The sequence below is a fragment of the Rhinoraja longicauda genome, chromosome 33 (assembly GCF_053455715.1).
Source record: "Rhinoraja longicauda isolate Sanriku21f chromosome 33, sRhiLon1.1, whole genome shotgun sequence".
Taxonomy (NCBI): domain Eukaryota; kingdom Metazoa; phylum Chordata; class Chondrichthyes; order Rajiformes; family Arhynchobatidae; genus Rhinoraja; species Rhinoraja longicauda.
The window spans coordinates 16,854,543-16,872,208 of NC_135985.1; the positions used below are offsets into that span (position 1 = coordinate 16,854,543).

Below are 17,666 nucleotides of genomic sequence, written 5' to 3' on the forward strand. Positions count from 1 at the left end.
GTGCCATTCAATCATATCTCTCCCTCCTAACCCCATTCTCCTGCCTTCTCCCCATAACCCCTGACACCCATACTAATCAACAATCTAACTCTGCCTTAAAAATTTCCACTGACTTGTCCTCCACAGCCTTCTGTGGCAATGAATTCCTCAGCTTCACCACCCTCTGATTAAAGAGATTCCTCCTCATCTCCTTCCTAAAGAAACGTCCTTTAATTCTGAGGCTGTGACCTCTGGTCCTAGACTCTCCCACTAGTGGAAACATCCACTCTATCCAGGCCTTTCACTATTCGGTAATTTTCAATGAGGTCCCCCTCATCCTTCTAAACTCCAGCGAGTAGAGGCCAGTGCTGTCAAACGTCTACAGGGAGTCATCATATGTCTACAGGTACTGACTACCTGTTCCTCACAACTCGCTTCAGATGAGAATAAAAATGGCCTCAGCTGTTCCTTCTGACTTAAATAATTCATAGATTTATTCATAGATTCAGAGTTATGCATCTCTCCCATGCTGACCAAACTGCCTATCTAAGCTAATCCCACTCGCCAACTGTGCATCTTGACGTTTCCTGTCCATGTACCCGGCCAAATGTTTTTTCAGGTTCGTAAATGTATCCACCTCGCTAGAGTTTAGAAAAATGAGGGGGTTATCTTACTTCGAGCCAGCACCGCCATTCAAAGTGATCATGGCTGATCATTCTCAATCAGTACCCCGTTCCTGCCTTCTCCCCATACCCCCTGACTCCGCTATCCTTAAGAACTCTATCTAGCTCTCTCTTGAATGCATTCAGAGAATTGGCCTCCACTGCCTTCTGAGGCAGAGAATTCCACAGATTCACAACTCTCTGACTGAAAAAGTTTTTCCTCATCTCCTGCAATCCTGATTACCTGCATGAGGATTTTTAAATGTTAAGCTAAATCAGTAAACAGTTACATCGTAGCTGTTTGGTCTCATAGATTCCCCTCAATTGACACCCGGTTGTACAGGGCCTCCACTGATCAACTGGTGGTCTGGCACATCCGGACACAATTATGAAAGCGCACTTGAAATTCCCCCCCGATGTCGTCGTCCCCCCCCAAAACATGCAGCGCTGAGAGGGGGTGAGGGGCCGATCTCGACCTCAGCGGGACTTCAGCGGACCCAAAGTGACAACAGCAGTTCACTTGAACGAGAAATGTCTTGTTGTTTTTCTCCAGGCAGTTCCAAGGGCACACAGATGGTGCAAGTTGCATAGACATCTCTCACGATGGCACCAAACTATGGACAGGGGGCTTGGACAACACTGTGAGATCCTGGGATCTGCGAGAAGGAAGGCAACTCCAGCAGCATGACTTCACCTCGCAGGTGGGTGGTTGCCGGGGCAGAAACGGCACCAAACTGCCCTGGTCTTTGGCCACTCCTGGCGTGCTCTGGCCATTCCAATACTTGAATTTTACACCTCATGGTGGGTTTGGCTTCACTCGATCTGAATGGTCTCTTGACTTGTATTCCTACTGAAACTGTATTAACCTGCTCAGTGTCACCTCCGATTATACTTGTGTCAGAGTTAGGGGATTGCCAACTTTCCCTCTCCCAAATAAGGGACAAAAGATGATGTCACCACCCTGCCCCCATGTGACCTCACCCAGCCAGCGGCCACGTGCTCCCACTCCACCAATGGCAGCCGCCCGGGCCGGGAGGCGGCTTGCTACGCAACCTCCGTTAGGCTGGGCCTCCGGGCCTACAGTGTCCGGGCCTACAGTGTCCGGGCCTACAGTGTCCGGGCCTACAGTGTCCGGGCCTACAGCGTCCGGGCCTACAGCGTCCGGGCCTACAGTGTCCGGACCTACAGCGGGCCCCGGGCTTACAGCGGGCCCCGCACCTACCTGAATGGCGGTGTAGACTTGATGGGCCGAATGGCCTAATTCCACTCCTATCCCTCATGACCTTATGTACAAAGCAAGTTATTTTTAAATCAGAGGGCAGTGGTGCCTGGACGGTGCTGCTGGGGGTGGTGGTTGAAGCAGATACATTAGAAGACATTTGGATCGTTGTCTGAATGTGCAGAGAACGCAGGAAGATAGATTATGTGCAGGTAGATGAGTAAGTGATGGTCTTGGCATCATGTTTGGGGCAGACACTGCGGGCTGAAGAACCTGTTCTTATAATGAAAGTAGACACAAAATGCTGGAGTAACTCAGTGGGTCTCCCGAGAAGCTGCCTGACCCACTGAGTTACTCCAGCATTTTGTGTCCACCTTTGATTTAAACCAGCAATCGGCAGTTTTTCTTCCTACACTGTTCTTATAATGTTCTATGTTAAGATGCTGAAACTGGTTCTTCCTTTAGTTCTTCCTTCTCTTTTTCTGCATCTTAAACCCAGTCTATCCTCGACTGTTTTAATTCCAATGGAGGCCAGTGTTTCACCTAACACTCATTTCCTTCTCTAAGGATGCGACCTTATCTACCGAGTACATAAATACAATTCATCCTTCAATTTCATCACTTTAGAAATAAATCCCAGTGATTTACTTGCTGTTGTTGATGGTATTATTAGTCTGTCTCTGTCTCTGTCTCTGTGTCTGTCTCTGTCTCTGTCTCTGTCTCTGTCTCTGTGTCTGTCTCTGTCTCTGTGTCTGTCTCTGTGTCTGTCTCTGTCTCTGTCTCTGTCTCTGTCTCTGTGTCTGTCTCTGTCTCTGTCTCTGTGTCTGTCTCTGTCTCTGTCTGTCTCTGTGTCTGTCTCTGTGTTTGTCTCTGTCTCTGCCTCTCTCTCTGCCTCTCTCTCTGCCTCTCTCTCTGCCTCTCTCTCTGCCTCTCTCTCTGCCTCTCCCTCTGCCTCTCTCTCTGCCTCTCTCTCTGCCTCTCTCTCTGCCTCTCTCTCTGCCTCTCTCTCTGCCTCTCTCTCTGCCTCTCTCTCTGCCTCTCTCTCTGCCTCTCTCTCTGCCTCTCTCTCTGCCTCTCTCTCTGCCTCTCTCTCTGCCTCTCTCTCTGCCTCTCTCTCTGCCTCTCTCTCTGCCTCTCTCTCTGCCTCTCCCTCTGCCTCTCCCTCTGCCTCTCCCTCTGCCTCTCTCTCTGCCTCTCTCTCTGCCTCTCTCTCTGCCTCTCTCTCTGCCTCTCTCTCTGCCTCTCTCTCTGCCTCTCTCTCTGCCTCTCTCTCTGCCTCTCTCTCTGCCTCTCTCTCTGCCTCTCTCTGCCTCTCTCTCTGCCTCTCTCTCTGCCTCTCTCTCTGCCTCTCTCTCTGCCTCTCTCTCTGCCTCTCTCTCTCTGCCTCTCTCTCTGCCTCTCTCTCTCTGCCTCTCTCTCTGCCTCTCTCTCTGCCTCTCTCTCTGCCTCTCTCTCTGCCTCTCTCTCTGCCTCTCTCTCTGCCTCTCTCTCTCTGCCTCTCTCTCTGCCTCTCTCTCTGCCTCTCTCTCTGCCTCTCTCTCTGCCTCTCTCTCTGCCTCTCCTCTGCCTCTCTCTCTGCCTCTCTCTCTCTGCGCCTCTCTCTCTGCCTCTCCCTCTGCCTCTCCCTCTGCCTCTCTCTCTGCCTCTCTCTCTGCCTCTCTCTCTGCCTCTCTCTCTGCCTCTCTCTCTGCCTCTCTCTGCCTCTCTCTCTGCCTCTCTCTCTGCCTCTCTCTCTGCCTCTCTCTCTGCCTCTCTCTCTGCCTCTCTCTCTGCCTCTCTCTCTGCCTCTCTCTCTCTGCCTCTCTCTCTCTGCCTCTCTCTCTCTGCCTCTCTCTCTGCCTCTCTCTCTGCCTCTCTCTCTGCCTCTCTCTCTGCCTCTCTCTCTGCCTCTCTCTCTGCCTCTCTCTCTGCCTCTCTCTCTCTGCCTCTCTCTCTGCCTCTCTCTCTGCCTCTCTCTCTGCCTCTCTCTCTGCCTCTCTCTCTGCCTCTCTCTCTGCCTCTCTCTCTCTGCCTCTCTCTCTGCCTCTCCCACTGACTTGGTTATTCCACCACTGACTTACTGCTTCCTCTCTGGTGCAGATCTTCTCGCTGGGCTATTGCCCCACTGGGGAGTGGTTAGCGGTGGGAATGGAGAGCAGCAACGTTGAAGTCTTGCATCACACTAAACCAGACAAGTATCAGCTACACTTGCACGAGAGCTGTGTCCTGTCGCTCAAGTTTGCCTACTGTGGTAAGTAGCTACATTCCTCCTTCTATGGCAATGAAAAGTTACATCAGTTGAATATTTGCATGGACCTGTTTTACATTTACTATTTAAATTGTAGCATTATGTAATGAAGGACATTCAGACATGGCGGAAGAGGCCTGCTGACGAGCGGCTGCAGATGCCGGAATCTGTAACAATAGAAATGAGAGCAGTCTGAGGAACCCAGTGGGTCAGGCGGCATCCATGGAGGGAAATGGACAGTCGATGTTTTGCATTGAGACCCTTCATCGAGCCTGGCCGCTGAGTTCCTCCAGCCGTTCTCCTTTCTTTTTGCCACACAAAAGCCTGGGCCTGTGACCAAAGGTAATAGAGGAACAAGATAGACCACTCGACCCTAAAAAACGTATGTCATGGTGCCATTTCAGTAGGCAGAAACTTGCAGAAACATTTAAAAAGAAAAATAACAAAAATCTGTGAATTGATAGATGAGATATATTCTGCATTTTAATGGTATCACCACATACTGTTGCCCCCAAAACACTGATTACACTGCGAGAGGCAGAGTGAACGGCGGGTTTTGCTTACTAAAATGGCGGACGTTACGCTCCTTTGCGTACTGCGCTTCAGTACAGGCGATTGTCGACGGGCCGGTTCGTCTTGCTCCTCTAGTATCTTTGCCCGTGAGTGAGCTTGCACCTCCTGAGGGAACAGTCTTCGGCCTGTGGAACGGCCTCTGTTGTTGGTCTGTCATATACCAGATGAAGGAAGTACAACTGTGAACATTGGTTGTGCTGATGACAAGCTGGCTCATTTGCTTATTGTTTTGTTTTAGGCAAGTGGTTTGTCAGCACTGGTAAGGACAACCTGCTGAATGCGTGGAGGACGCCCTATGGTGCCAGTATATTCCAGGTAAGAAGCTTCACTTGGCAAAGCTTTCCAGTTTAGTTTAGCTACACAGTGTGGATACGGGCCCTTCGGCCTTCCAAATCCGTGCTGACCAGCGATCCCCGTACACTAGTGCAATACTACACAGGCGAGGGACAATTTACAATCTTTATCATATCATATATCATATACATACAGCCGGAAACAGGCCTTTTCGGCCCTCCAAGTCCGTGCCGCCCAGCGATCCCCGTACATTAACACTATCCTACACCCACTAGGGACAATTTTTTTTATATTTACCCAGCCAATTAACCTACATACTGAAGCCAATTAACCTACAAGCCTGTACGTCTTTGGAATGTGGGAGGAAACTGCAGCACCCGGAGAAAACCCACGTGGTCACGCAGAGAACATACAAACTCCGTACAGACACCACCCGTAGTCAAGATTGAACCCGGGTCTCTGGCGCTGTAAGGCAGCAACTCTACCGCTGCCATTGAGCAGCCCCTCATGATCATGAATCTTCTCCACCAAATAAAGCTTGTCACCATTTTGAGTTTGAATATTTACTTTAATCGGTCTCGATAGCCTAAAGTCCCCAAGTTATCTCCACACACCCCATTGCAGCCACCCTGTGTCTGTGGAGGGAGCTTACCTCAAATCGAGGACCTGGGCTTCCAAAGCAACTCTGCTTCCAATCAGAAGCCCTGTTCCTCCATTTGAGATGAACCCATTCCACATATCAAGTAAATGTGTCCAATTGACCCCCGACTTTGTCCCTCGTGTGTGAGATCGTGCTAGTGTACGGGGTAATCGCTAGGCAGCACAGGGCCTGTGGCTGACTGTATCTCTGGTCTTAAAGTCTACACCTCACACAATTTATAACCTTCCATCAGTGTTAACCTCAATCTTATCTAAAACAATGCATTTCATAGAATGTAGATCAAAACAGCACAGGAGTAGGCCCTTTGGCCCACAATGTTTGTACCCAACATATTGCCAATTTAGAATAACCCATTTGCCTACATGTGGTCCGTATCTCTCCATTTCCTGCCTGTTCAAGCACCTGTCCAAATGCCTCCTAATATTGTTGCTACCATGTTTATTTTTCTCTCTTTCTGCCTTCTCCAGTCAAAGGAATCGTCATCCGTGTTAAGCTGCGATATCTCGACTGATGACAAGTATATCATCACTGGGTCTGGTGACAAGAAAGCCACAGTCTACGAGGTAATCTACTGAGGAGAGAGGAACCACAGTGGCACTTTAGACTGCAGCATTCAGGAATGGCTCGAAGTCCAGCTTTTATACCGAGAGGGAATCCATTGTACGTTACAGTCGACCGAATGAGAACTGGTTTACGAAAGACTGTCTGGGATATTCGAGGCTTGCTTTAAGTCTTGAGAGTCGATGGCTCTCCTTGCAGCTGTGCGGAAGGCTTGAGGTTGTGCCCTGTTTGAGATTTATCGAAGGCCTGACACCGACCGGGCCTCCTTCCTCTGAACCTTTCCACGGTGAATCTGGAGGACAAGTGGCCTGGAATGTGCGTGTGGATGTCATGTACTCCCAGCGTGAAGCGGTGCCTGGCCCGTGAGCCCATTACAACTGTGCTGTAAATATTGGGTGAAGCTGGGGTTCTGCCCAGTTCTTTCGGGATGTTTCTGCATCGTGCCCCCCCCGAGACCACGGCGCCAGTTTTTCGGGGTGCCACCCAAGGGAGGTGGAACAGTCTCTGAGGAGGATAAAAACGAGGTTCTGACATGAGAAGAGAATTTGCCGGTTTGGGAGAGGATGGGGTAAGTGTCGAGGAAGAGGGCCAGTGATGGCCTCGACAGGATTACACCTTCCTACCGATGGACATGGCATCTCCAACCTTGCCTCAAGGCTGCCATTCCCGTGCGGGGACTGTGACGCGATGCTGGAGACATAGCTCAGGGAGTCTGCGGAACAGATTTGAGTGTTTTCTTTTCATTTTACCTCCGTGTGCACATCGAACCAGAAGGGAGAGCGAAGTTTGTTGCAGCTGCTGATGGGGAATTTGGACTTTTCCGAAGAGATTTATTTTTTAAGAATTCCCCGCTCCCTCTGTCCACGAGTTTCTCGGCTTCAAGTGATTGAATTGGTCTCAGTTCAGCTGTAGTCTGACCTGTTTTATGTGTATATATATGTTCAAATCCAAGAGAGCTAGTGGTGCAGCGTTCCTGCTAAGAAAAGTCTTGATTTATTTTTACTTTTTAACATTTCAGCTGTAAGAGTAAAGTACATAACAATAGTGTCTTACAAAATATCGCGGTCTTGTTTTCCCTTCTCTACATTTGGCTGCTGGCTGCGTTAATTGAACCCAGTCTATTGTTTCAAGAGGCAGTGAGGATTGGGCCTGGGGGTGCGGTTATTAATGTACCCCCTCCTCAGAAGTTTGACCTGTTAGCCCCTCCACCTGCCCATTCACTTCACCTGAGCCTCCAATCTCCCAGTTCCCCTTCCCTTAGCAGTCGAAATTTTTAAACTCTTTATAATATTGGATTGGGAAGGATTAAACCCTGAGGGATCTTGACAGGGTGGGATATTCCCAATTTGGGGAAGAACTACCGCACAAGGGGTCTCTACACAACCAAGGAGTTACCTATTATAGAGATGAAGCAAACCTTTTATTTTTTTTGCAACTCTCATCCTCGAGACGGTAGGAGAGTCTTTGCAGAGGAGGCAGAATGATCGTCGATGAGCGGGATCAACTGCATCCAGGCCGGTGGGAGTGTGGAGCCGAGCTTGCTTCAGGCCAGCCAGGATCGCATTGAAAGGGAGAGCAGGCTCGGAGGGCCGAGTGGCCTCCTCCTGCTGGCAGATTGAACGCTCTCCCCGTTCACTGAGGAGAGCGAGCCTTTCCCTGCGCAGTGTTTGAGACTGCTTGACATTGTGCCTCTTATAATCCTAATGGGGGAACAGCATAGGCCATTCAGCCCGAGAGCCTTTCTGCTGTCCCAGAGGCTGGTGGCTGAAGTATGGGGTGTGCAGCACACACTTGGTACTTCACTCGGGTTTGGTGTTGAACCCTACGTGATCTGCACAGTGCTCGCTCGCCCTGAAGCACAGAGGACACTTTTAAAGATGGGCTCCTGGCTCTGGCCTTGTGGTGGACTCTCTCCCTGCATGTGGCTGTGCTGCAAAAACCATGCTGAGCGGGGCTTGGAAGGGAGGTGATTGTTTGAGGCAAAGTTACATGTCTTGAGGTTTTGTTTCTCCCCACCCTCTCTTGTTCAGCCCATCGCCTACTGGCAGCCATTTCAGACATGGTCCACTTGTATTTTGCTTCGGCAAAATCGAGGTCACTTCCCTGCACCCAGTCCGGACAGACCACCCCTGTGATGGCTCGAACATTCTCCATACATCAACAACTTGACTTCCCAGTGACATTCGAGCCACCAATCACCTCCCCTGAGGGAATTTAAAAAAAAGGCAGGATTTGTTTTTGGGTTTAATTTTTTTAAATTACTTGTGTCTGGATTATCTCTTTATGAAAAATAAATTCTCAAGGAGGCAGGAATGTACATGGCTCACACTCTTGACACCAAACTTGTTCAGAAACCACTCGTTAGGTCATGGGGTTTCTGTCCTTGAGATCTCTGACACCAGATTTGTAGCAACTTAACTTTGTGATCGCAGAAGAAGATGTACAGTTGTTAATAATTCAATAAAAGTTTTTTTTTAAACGCTGCATTAGAGTGTCACAGTGTGCACCCCAGCACTTTGTGTTCTCCTCCTGTAGTTTGGTTTTTGCTCCAAATTCTGGTCTTTGCTCCAAATTCCAGCATCTGCTGTTTCTTCAATCGTCCTGTTGTTGATATAGAGGGGCGGCACGGTGGCGCAGCGGTAGAGTTGCTGCCTTACAGCGCCAGAGACCCGGGTTTGATCCTGACTATGGGCGCTGAATGCACGCAGCTTGTACGTTCTCCCGGTGGGCTGTGTGGGTTTTCCCCAGGATCTCCAGTTTCCTCCCACACTCCAAATACGTACAGGTTTGTAGGTTAATTGGCTTGGTAAAATTGCAAATTGTCCGTAACGTGTGTAGGATGGTGTTAATGTGCGGGGGATTGCTGGTCGGCGCGGACTCGGTGGGCTGAAGGGCCTGTTTCCGCGCTGGATCTCTCAACTAAACTAAATAAAGATGCTGGGACATGGTAGGATCAGAGTCGATGCTGGTTGATCATGAAGTGTTTCAAGCTGGATGTGTCAGCTGTGATTCTCCCGTTTGCTCTGGTGTCACTTGAAACCTCTCCAACGTGTTAATCTTGCACAACAATTCTGGACATCTTGCACATTGTGCTGGTAACAGCCAACACTTGAAATGGAGTGTCAGATTCTTTTCTACATTGATGGATGAAAACAAAACTTGAGCACTGCATTTCAAACAATAAATGGAATGAGTTTATGTGGTGGCTTTCCGACTCCTGACATTGATGTGCTTCTGAAGCGTTGTGATGCAGGAAACAGCAGCCAATTTGCAATGAGCAAGATCCCACAGCCAGCCATGTGTTGTGGGCCATTTAGACCTGCATTGGTGCTGTTTAAAAGGTAAAAGCCATAGCACATGACATGAGCTTTATCAGCTCAGCGGAATGGGAATCACACCGGGTCTGTAAGGGACACACATTCCCTGAATTATTTGCAGAATGGTCCCGACCCAAAACGTCGCCTGTCCATTTGCCCCACAGGTGCTGCCTGACCTGCTGAGTTCTTCCACCACTTTCTGTTTTGCCCCTGATTTTCATCGCTCTGCTGTGAACAGTCAGGGCTTCAGACGGTCAGTTTCTTGGGACATGAATTCTCTCCCTCCCTGTCTTTTTTAACACCACCCTCACCCATTCTCCACGCAGGTGGTCACTGCTGAAAGATCACCTTGCATAGCTCATCAACTTTGTACCTGCAGAATCCTGTTGTGCTGTGAAGTAAAAGGTGGCTGAGTGATTTAAAAAAAAATATCAGGTAAAGGAACTTTTAATGGGAATGAATGTTGTGACATTTACTCTGGATTTCAGGAAGGCATGTTAGTGTTGATGCTGGGAAATACATGTGCATTTGACTCCCAGTGTACCTGCTGAGATATGTACAGTAAATATATTGAGTGGCACGGTGGTAGAGTTGCTGCCTTGCAGCGCCAGAGGCCTGTGTTTGATCCTGACTACGGGTGATCACACTATGGACTTTCTGCATTCTCCCTGTGACTGGGTTTCCCCCCCCCCCCGGGTGCTCCGGTTTCCTCCCAGACTCCAACGATGTACAAGCTTGTAGGTTAATTGGCTTTGGTAAAGATTGTACATTGAGGCTGGCGTGTAGGATAGTGCTAGTGTACGGGGATCGTTGGTCAGCATGCACTCGGCGGGCCGAAGGGCCTGTTTCTGCATTGTTGTGTCTCTCAACTACACAGCCAAAGCAGGACTCTTAAAAGAACCCCATTAATGACGGTGCCTGTGGAACTTCCAGAGTGGTGTAAAACCCCATCTGCTTCACTGACTGGAAAACCTCAGCTATCCTTACCCAGTCAGACCTGTTTGCGTGAATCACAAAGCCCTTGGCTTCAGTGGGCTGTTGGAGGCAGGCGAAAGGTTAGAGCTACAACTACCACATCCAGCGTGTGATTTAAAAAAAAATGTCGTGTTCTGTAAAGAAAATGCAGAACGTATCAGCCGACCCTCAGTTTTGCAGCCAATTCTTGATGGTGAACCTCACTGCATCTCCCCTGATTAGAAGGGCCATGTTTCTAGGGCACATTGCTGAGTTTAATCAAGAGAAACTCAGCTGAGATTGCAGGCAATCTTAATCAGTCACTGGGACCACTCGCTGTCAGAATGAACGAGTTGCCCAACACACAACTCTGGACACTGTCTTAAACACACTCCTCTGGACACTGTCTTAAACACACTCCTCTGGACACTGTCTTAAACACACTCCTCTGGACTGTCTTAAACACACTCCTCTGGACTGTCTTAAACGCACTCCTCTGGATACTGTCTTAAACACACTCCTCTGGATACTGTCTTAAACACACTCCTCTGGACACTGTCTAGATTTGTTTTTACACTATTGATTTTGATGGATTTAAACTCCCTACCTTTCTGTCCCTTCTGTAAAAAGGCCTTGTAGGCACTAAGTGGCAGTTTCCACAGCATTTGTGGAATGTAAGGGCATGTAATGAGCTTGAAGCAGCAGGGATCTGGCAGCGCATCTGAGGCATTTCCCCAGCAAAGACATATGTAATGTCCTACAGGCTTTTGCTCGCGATAAATTGAATGTGACAAAGCCCGCTTCTGCCGCGGATTCGGAGGAGCCCCGAGCCCGGTGTTCAGGAAATTATTCAGACTCAAATATTTTTTAAATAGTCCCCTGCAAATGTGTGCAAGTGGCCTACCTCTAACGCCACTGAAAATCCCACAGGCGGAAATCTCAGCGTGTTCCAAGAACGGGCCTGTCTGTGTTTTGAGTTGTGGGTTAACTTGAGAGTGTGCATTCTGAATCAGAGAGTAAGCAGCTGTCAGAAAACGTCTTATCACTACTTGCACTAAGTCGGTCGGACGCGCCAGAGCCACTGAAATCCTCCCAAGTCTGAACATTGTTGAAACAGAACAGTGCAGCACGGCAACACAGGCCCTTCAGCCCAAAATGGAGGGAACACCATCACCTGTCCACACACAGCAAGCACCCATCAACAGCAAAGAGATATGACCCCAACAAGCAGGATTTATACTGTTGAGTATAAGTTGTGTTTATAATGTTGATAACAATTGGCAGGGGATCTGGGACACTTTATTTCTATTGATTAAAAACCCATCTATACAAGGGGCTCCCTTAGTTAAGGAATGCCTCGACCATGGAAATCTGATACAATGCAAATTCTCTGAAGCATTTTTGAAACATTTCTCAAGTTAGTGGTAAGAATACATTAATGACTGGTATACAGGGTATATTCTCATGCTATACATTAATGACTGGATACAAGGTATATTCTAATAGTTTAATTACGGGCTGTGTTGGGGTGAATATTTGATAAAATTGAAGAATTGGAATGAGTGTGTGTACAGCAAAACTCTATGGATGACTGTAGAAAACAGACCTTTCAGACCTTGCAGGGAAATCAGTGTATGGATCGTTCTCAGTAAGAATTCTGAAGCAGGGTCCCGCCCCAACACGTCACCGACCCATGTTACACCAGAGATGCTGCCTGACCCGCTGAGTAAAGCCAGCTCTCCGTGCCCACTCGGCAACGGAACCTTTGCAAAACCTGTGGGTTGCCCGTACTGAGGTGCTTTGGAAACGAGCGTAGACAAGGAGAATGGTGTCTGTTCAGAGGCGTGGAGATGGTGGCTCTTGCTGGAAGCGGGTCCTGAAGGGTGTTGGAGGGAGGGGGGAAATAAAACTCCAGTGATTCCAAGCCTCTGGCAGGTGGCAGTGAAGGAGAAGCTGCAGCAGTAAAGTGTGGTGGCGTGAGGCCGCCATTGCATCTTGATCCCATTACTAGCTGCAAATTAGAACCAGGCCTTTTGGGCTGAAGTTAGAAAACACATCCCTGTACACGGAGTGCTGAAAGGTTGAACCTCTGCAAATGGAGGCTGAGTTTAAAACTCTGGGTGAGAGATTCCATTAACGGCATTTGTTGGGGGAGTACGAGCAAAGGGCAGGGTTGTGGGGTTAAGTCTCAGAGCAGTGGACATGGCTCAAGTGGTTAACTAGCCTCCTGCTCCCATATTCTCATATGACAGAGAAAGAGGCCATTCAGCCCATCGTCTTTGCCAGCTCTCTGTACATTCGCATGAGTACTATTCCCCGCTTGATTCCCTGTAACCCTGCACGATTAGTAAGTTTGCAAATAACATGAAAAAAAAATTGTTATCATAGACAATGAAGAGGTTCACCAAGATTACACACAATGCTGGAGTAACTCAACAGGTCTCTGGAGATGTGGCCTGACGTGCTGAGTTACTCCAGCAGTTTGTGCCTATCTTCGGTGTAAACAGCTTCTGCAGTTCCTTCCTACACGTACCAAGAGTGAGCGTTGGGTAAGAGGGCAGAGGAATGGCAAATGGAGTTTAATTTGGATAAATACAAGGTGTTGGATTTTGCAAAGTCAAACCAGGGTAGGAACAGTGTACGACAGTATTGCATTCCTGCAGCACTCCACATTTTTCACTTAACTCTCTGGAACGGGGCGAGATCTTGTGATTATCTGGCTCACAGACAAGAGTGCTAATCAACAAGCCATCGTCAACACCATGATGGAAATGTCTCGAAGATCTATGGAAGGATTAACGGGAAACATACTTGACTGATCTGTCATGCTGCTGAGTAAATCCTGGCATAATCCGGTCTACGTTCTTGCCAAGTGTTGAAGGCCGTTGTAACTATCTCTGTCCCAAGGACTTGGGTGGGTCCTTTCTCTGGTTTCCCCTCAACTGTACTGACAATGGTCTGGAGAGATCATCGAGCATAGAACAGTACAGTATGTGCAGAAAAGAACTGCAGATGCTGGTTTAAATCGAAGGCAGACACAAAATGCTGGAGTAACTCAGCGGGACAGGCAGCATCTCCGGAGAGAAGGAATGGGTGACGTTTCGGGTCGAGACGTTTCAGGTCTGAAGAAGGGTCTCGACCCGAAACGTCACCCATTCCTTCTTTCCAGAGGTGCTGCCTGTCCTGCTGAGTTACTCCAGCATTTTGTGTCTACTATAGAACAGTGCGGCACAGGAATGGGCCCATTGGCCCACCATGTTTGTGCCAAACATGATGCCAAGGTCAACTGATCTCATCTGCCTGTACATGATCCATATCCCTCTTTTCCCTGCACTTCCATGTACAAGTCATGAACCTGTCCAAATGTCTTTCAAATGTTGACTTGTTCAGAAGGCTGTGGAGACCAAGCCAATGGCTATTTATAAGGCAGTGATAGATAGATAGATTCTTGATTACTACGGGTGTCGGGGGTTATGGGGAGAAAGCAGGAGAATGGGGTTGGGAGGAAGAGATAGACCAGCCATGATTGAATGGTGGAGTAGACTTGATGGGCCAAATGGCCTAATTCTGCTCCTATTGCTTATGAACTTATGCTGTAATTGTACCCACCTCTACAACTTCCTCTGGCAGCTGGTCTACCTTTTGTGTATAAAAAGTTGCCCCTCGGGTACCTATTAAATCTTTCCCCCTCACCTTAAAGCCATGCCCTCCAGGTTTTGACTGCCCGGCCCTTGGAAAAAGACCGACCATTCACCTTCATGACACCCCTCCAGGATTTTGTAAACTTCTATATGGTCTCCCCTCAGCCTCCTACACTCCAGGGGGAACAATTTGCAGCCTATCCAACCTCCCCTTATAATTCAAGCCCACCAGACCTGGCAACATCCTCCTGAATCTTTTCTGCACAAGTTCCAACTTAATGACGTCCATCTACAGTACCGTAACCAGAACGGCACACAATATTCCAGGTGCGGTCTCACCAATGTCCTGTGCAGCTGTAACATGACGTCCCATCTCTTGTACTCAGTCTGAAGAAGGGTCTCGACCCGAAACATCACCCATTCCTTCTCTCCCGAGATGCTGCCTGACCTGCTGAGTTACTCCAGCATTTTGTGAATAAATACCTTTGATTTGTACCAGCATCTGCAGTTATTTTCTTATACTCAGAGCCTCGTTCGATGAAGCCCTGCATAACGCAAGCCTTCTTCACCACTTCGTCTACATGTGGCACCACTTTCTGAGAATTATATACTTTTTCCTCTCGGTCTCTCTTTTCTCCAGATCTCCACAGGGCCCTGGCATTTACTCTGCATGTCCCGCCCTGGTTTAACTTTCCCAAAATGTAACATTTTGCATTTGTCTGATCTCCTCTGGTTTAATTGCCTCTCTTCATTTTTCCTTCGCTTGGAATGCACAGTGCTTTTTGCGTGTTAAATTTCATTGAGGAGTTACACAGTGTAGCTATGAATCTTTTACTTCCATTTAGACCGGCTGATGAGCCTTGCTTAATGTCCAACCCACACTGCTTTACACCTGCACTGTAAATCCCAAAATACCCTGTTGACCACATGGTGCTTATTGAGCTGAACTCTCCTGAGGAACCAAATGCCTTCCAGCTTTCGACACACCTACCAGGGAAAACAGACATTGACCTTCTGCTGTGTCTACACCGGCCAGAATTTAATGCACATCTTTCATCTCAACTCTCAGCTTTATTCATAAAGTCATACAGCATGGAAACAGGCCCTTCAGCCCAACTTGTCCACGCCAACCAACTAGCCCCATCTTGGCTAGTCCCATTTGGTCCATGTCCCTCTAAGACCTTCCAATCCGTGTACCTGTCCAAGTGTCTTTTAAATGTTGTTATTGGAGCTACCTCAACCACCTCTGGCAGCTCATTCCATCTACCCACCACACTTGAGTGGAAAAAGCTGCCCCTTTAAATTAAATCCTATTAAATTGTTTTCTTCTCACATTAAACCGATGTCCTCTGGTTCTTGGTTGCCGTACCCTGGGTACAAGACTGCATTCATCCCAACAATTCCCTCTATAAGATCACCTCTTAGCCTCCTGCCCTCCTAGCCTGGAGTCTTAACTTGTCCAATCTCTCCCCCTCAAGCCCTGACAACAGCCCCTCAAGCCCCGACAACATCCTTGTTGATCTTCTCTGCACTCTTTCCAGCTTAATGACACCCAGCCTCCCCAACATCTTATACAACTGTAACAGGACCTCCCAACTTCTGTACTCAATATTCTGACTGATGAAGGCCAATGTACCAAAAGGCCTTATTTACTACCCTATCTACCTGTAACACCACTTTCAGGCCAATGTGCACCTGTACTACTAGATCCCTCTCCTCCTGCTTGTTTTATTGCGTTATTGGACTGTGGGTGACTGAATTTCGTCCAAAAAAATTGTTTTTTTGGATGACAAATAAAGATATCTTGAATCTATAACACTGCCCAGGGCCCCACCATTCAATGTGAAGGTCCTGCCCTGTTTGACTTCTCAGAGTGCAACAGCTCGCACTTATCCGAATTAAACTCCATGAACCATCCCGCAGCCCACTTGCCCAGCTGGTCAAGACCCTGTTGTAATTTTGATAACCCTTCCCTCCAGATAAAACAGATCAGTCCCATTGGCAAATGTTTGGCACAAATCCCTCCAAACCATTCCTATCCATGAACCTGTCCAAATGTTTTTTAAACGTTGCAAATAGTCCCTGCCTCAACTACTTCCAACGTAGTTGGTTCCATCCACCCACCACCCTTTGTGTGAAAAAGTTACACCTCGGGTCCCTAATAAATCTTTCCCCCCTTCTCACCTTAAACCTATGTCCTCTGGTTCTCGATTCCCCCTACTCCGGGCAAGAGACTGTGCGTGTCTCCCCGATCTATTCCTCTCATGATTTTGTACACAAGGTGAAGGTGCTCCAACACAATATGTAAAACTGTTTTTGTTGTTTGAACATTGTACTTGTACTCATTTCTCCCACTTCCTCTGGCAGCTCGTTCCCTATTTCCCACAACCCTGTGTGTGTAAAACATGCCTCTCAGATGCCCTTTGAACCTTGTCCCTCTCACCTTGAATCAATGCCCTCGAGTGTTGGACCTCTCTACCCTGTGACCATCCGCTCTGTGTGTGTGTCCTCTCAGATGCCCTTTGAACCTTGTCCCTCTCACCTTGAATCAATGCCCTCGAGTGTTGGACCTCTCTACCCTGTGACCATCCGCTCTGTGTGTGCGGAATGAAGGAATAAACTTCCCTTCGTTGCTAATCGGTGAGATTTATTTACAACCTCCTCGAGGACAAAAGCAAAAGGCGCCAGGAGTTCCCTCATTGCTCTCAGGACCTTGAGATGCTGAAACAAAACCAGTCAAGTGATTGTGAGACGTTGCCCTGTAAACAACATGATAGACTAAATTACACAGAGCAAGCCCCCATAAACAGCCATAATAATCAGGTCACTATGGAATGGGCAACATTTTGGGTTGAGATCCCTTTGTCAGATCCAGCCTGAAGAAGGGTCTCGACCCACAACGTCACCTATTCCTTCTCTCTAGAGACGCTGCCGGTCCCGCGGTTACTCCAGCATTTTGTCTCTCTTCATTGTAAATGGGCATCTGCAGTTCCTTCCTAAACCTGCTTTAGATGCTGATTGAAGGGTAAGTATTGGCCAGGACACCTACCCCTCACAATACTGCCATGGAATCATTCATGTCCACCAAGGAGAGGAGACAGGGTCTCATTATTAATGTCTCGTCTGCAAGACAAGCTCGTTCACGGTGCTCCATTCCCTCAGTACTGGCACCAGGAGGACCAGCCAGGTCCTGATGCAAACCACACAGTAACTGAGCTGGAGACAGAGATCCACAGCAGACTCAGTGCATCCGTTCCATCCTCAGTCTGTGCCAGCTCTCCAGTGGAGTCTCAGCTCGGTTGCACAATGGCACCAGTTTGCAGTAATCATTATCAAAATGACCAGTGGAGAATTAGCCGAAGCTCGCGATAAACCTGTCAAAGGCACAATTCTCTACATTCATATTAAAATTTTATATTTAGACTTGTAAATTCATAGAGTTGTACAGCACGGAAACAGACCCTTCTACTCAAAACATCAATGCCTATCTACGCTAATCCCGTTCTCCCGCGTTTGAACCATGTCCCTCTCTTTCCAATCCATGAAGCAATACAAATTATTTTTAAAGGCTGTGATTG

General features: G+C 48.2%; 1 protein-coding gene across 7 annotated transcripts in view; it reads left to right on the forward strand.

Annotated features, from left to right (window-relative positions):
• LOC144609044 (transducin-like enhancer protein 3) overlaps window positions 1–8,660 on the forward strand; it is a 69,893-nt gene extending 61,233 nt beyond the window's left edge. For all 7 annotated transcript variants that reach the window (XM_078427380.1, XM_078427382.1, XM_078427381.1 and 4 more), the window contains 4 exons: window positions 1,195–1,342; window positions 3,940–4,090; window positions 4,899–4,975; window positions 6,083–8,660. In XM_078427380.1, the coding sequence (XP_078283506.1) occupies window positions 1,195–1,342; window positions 3,940–4,090; window positions 4,899–4,975; window positions 6,083–6,190 (484 nt within the window). In that variant the 3' untranslated portion in view covers window positions 6,191–8,660. The remainder of the gene's footprint in view (window positions 1–1,194; window positions 1,343–3,939; window positions 4,091–4,898; window positions 4,976–6,082) is intronic.
• The last annotated feature ends 9,006 nt before the right edge of the window (window positions 8,661–17,666 follow it).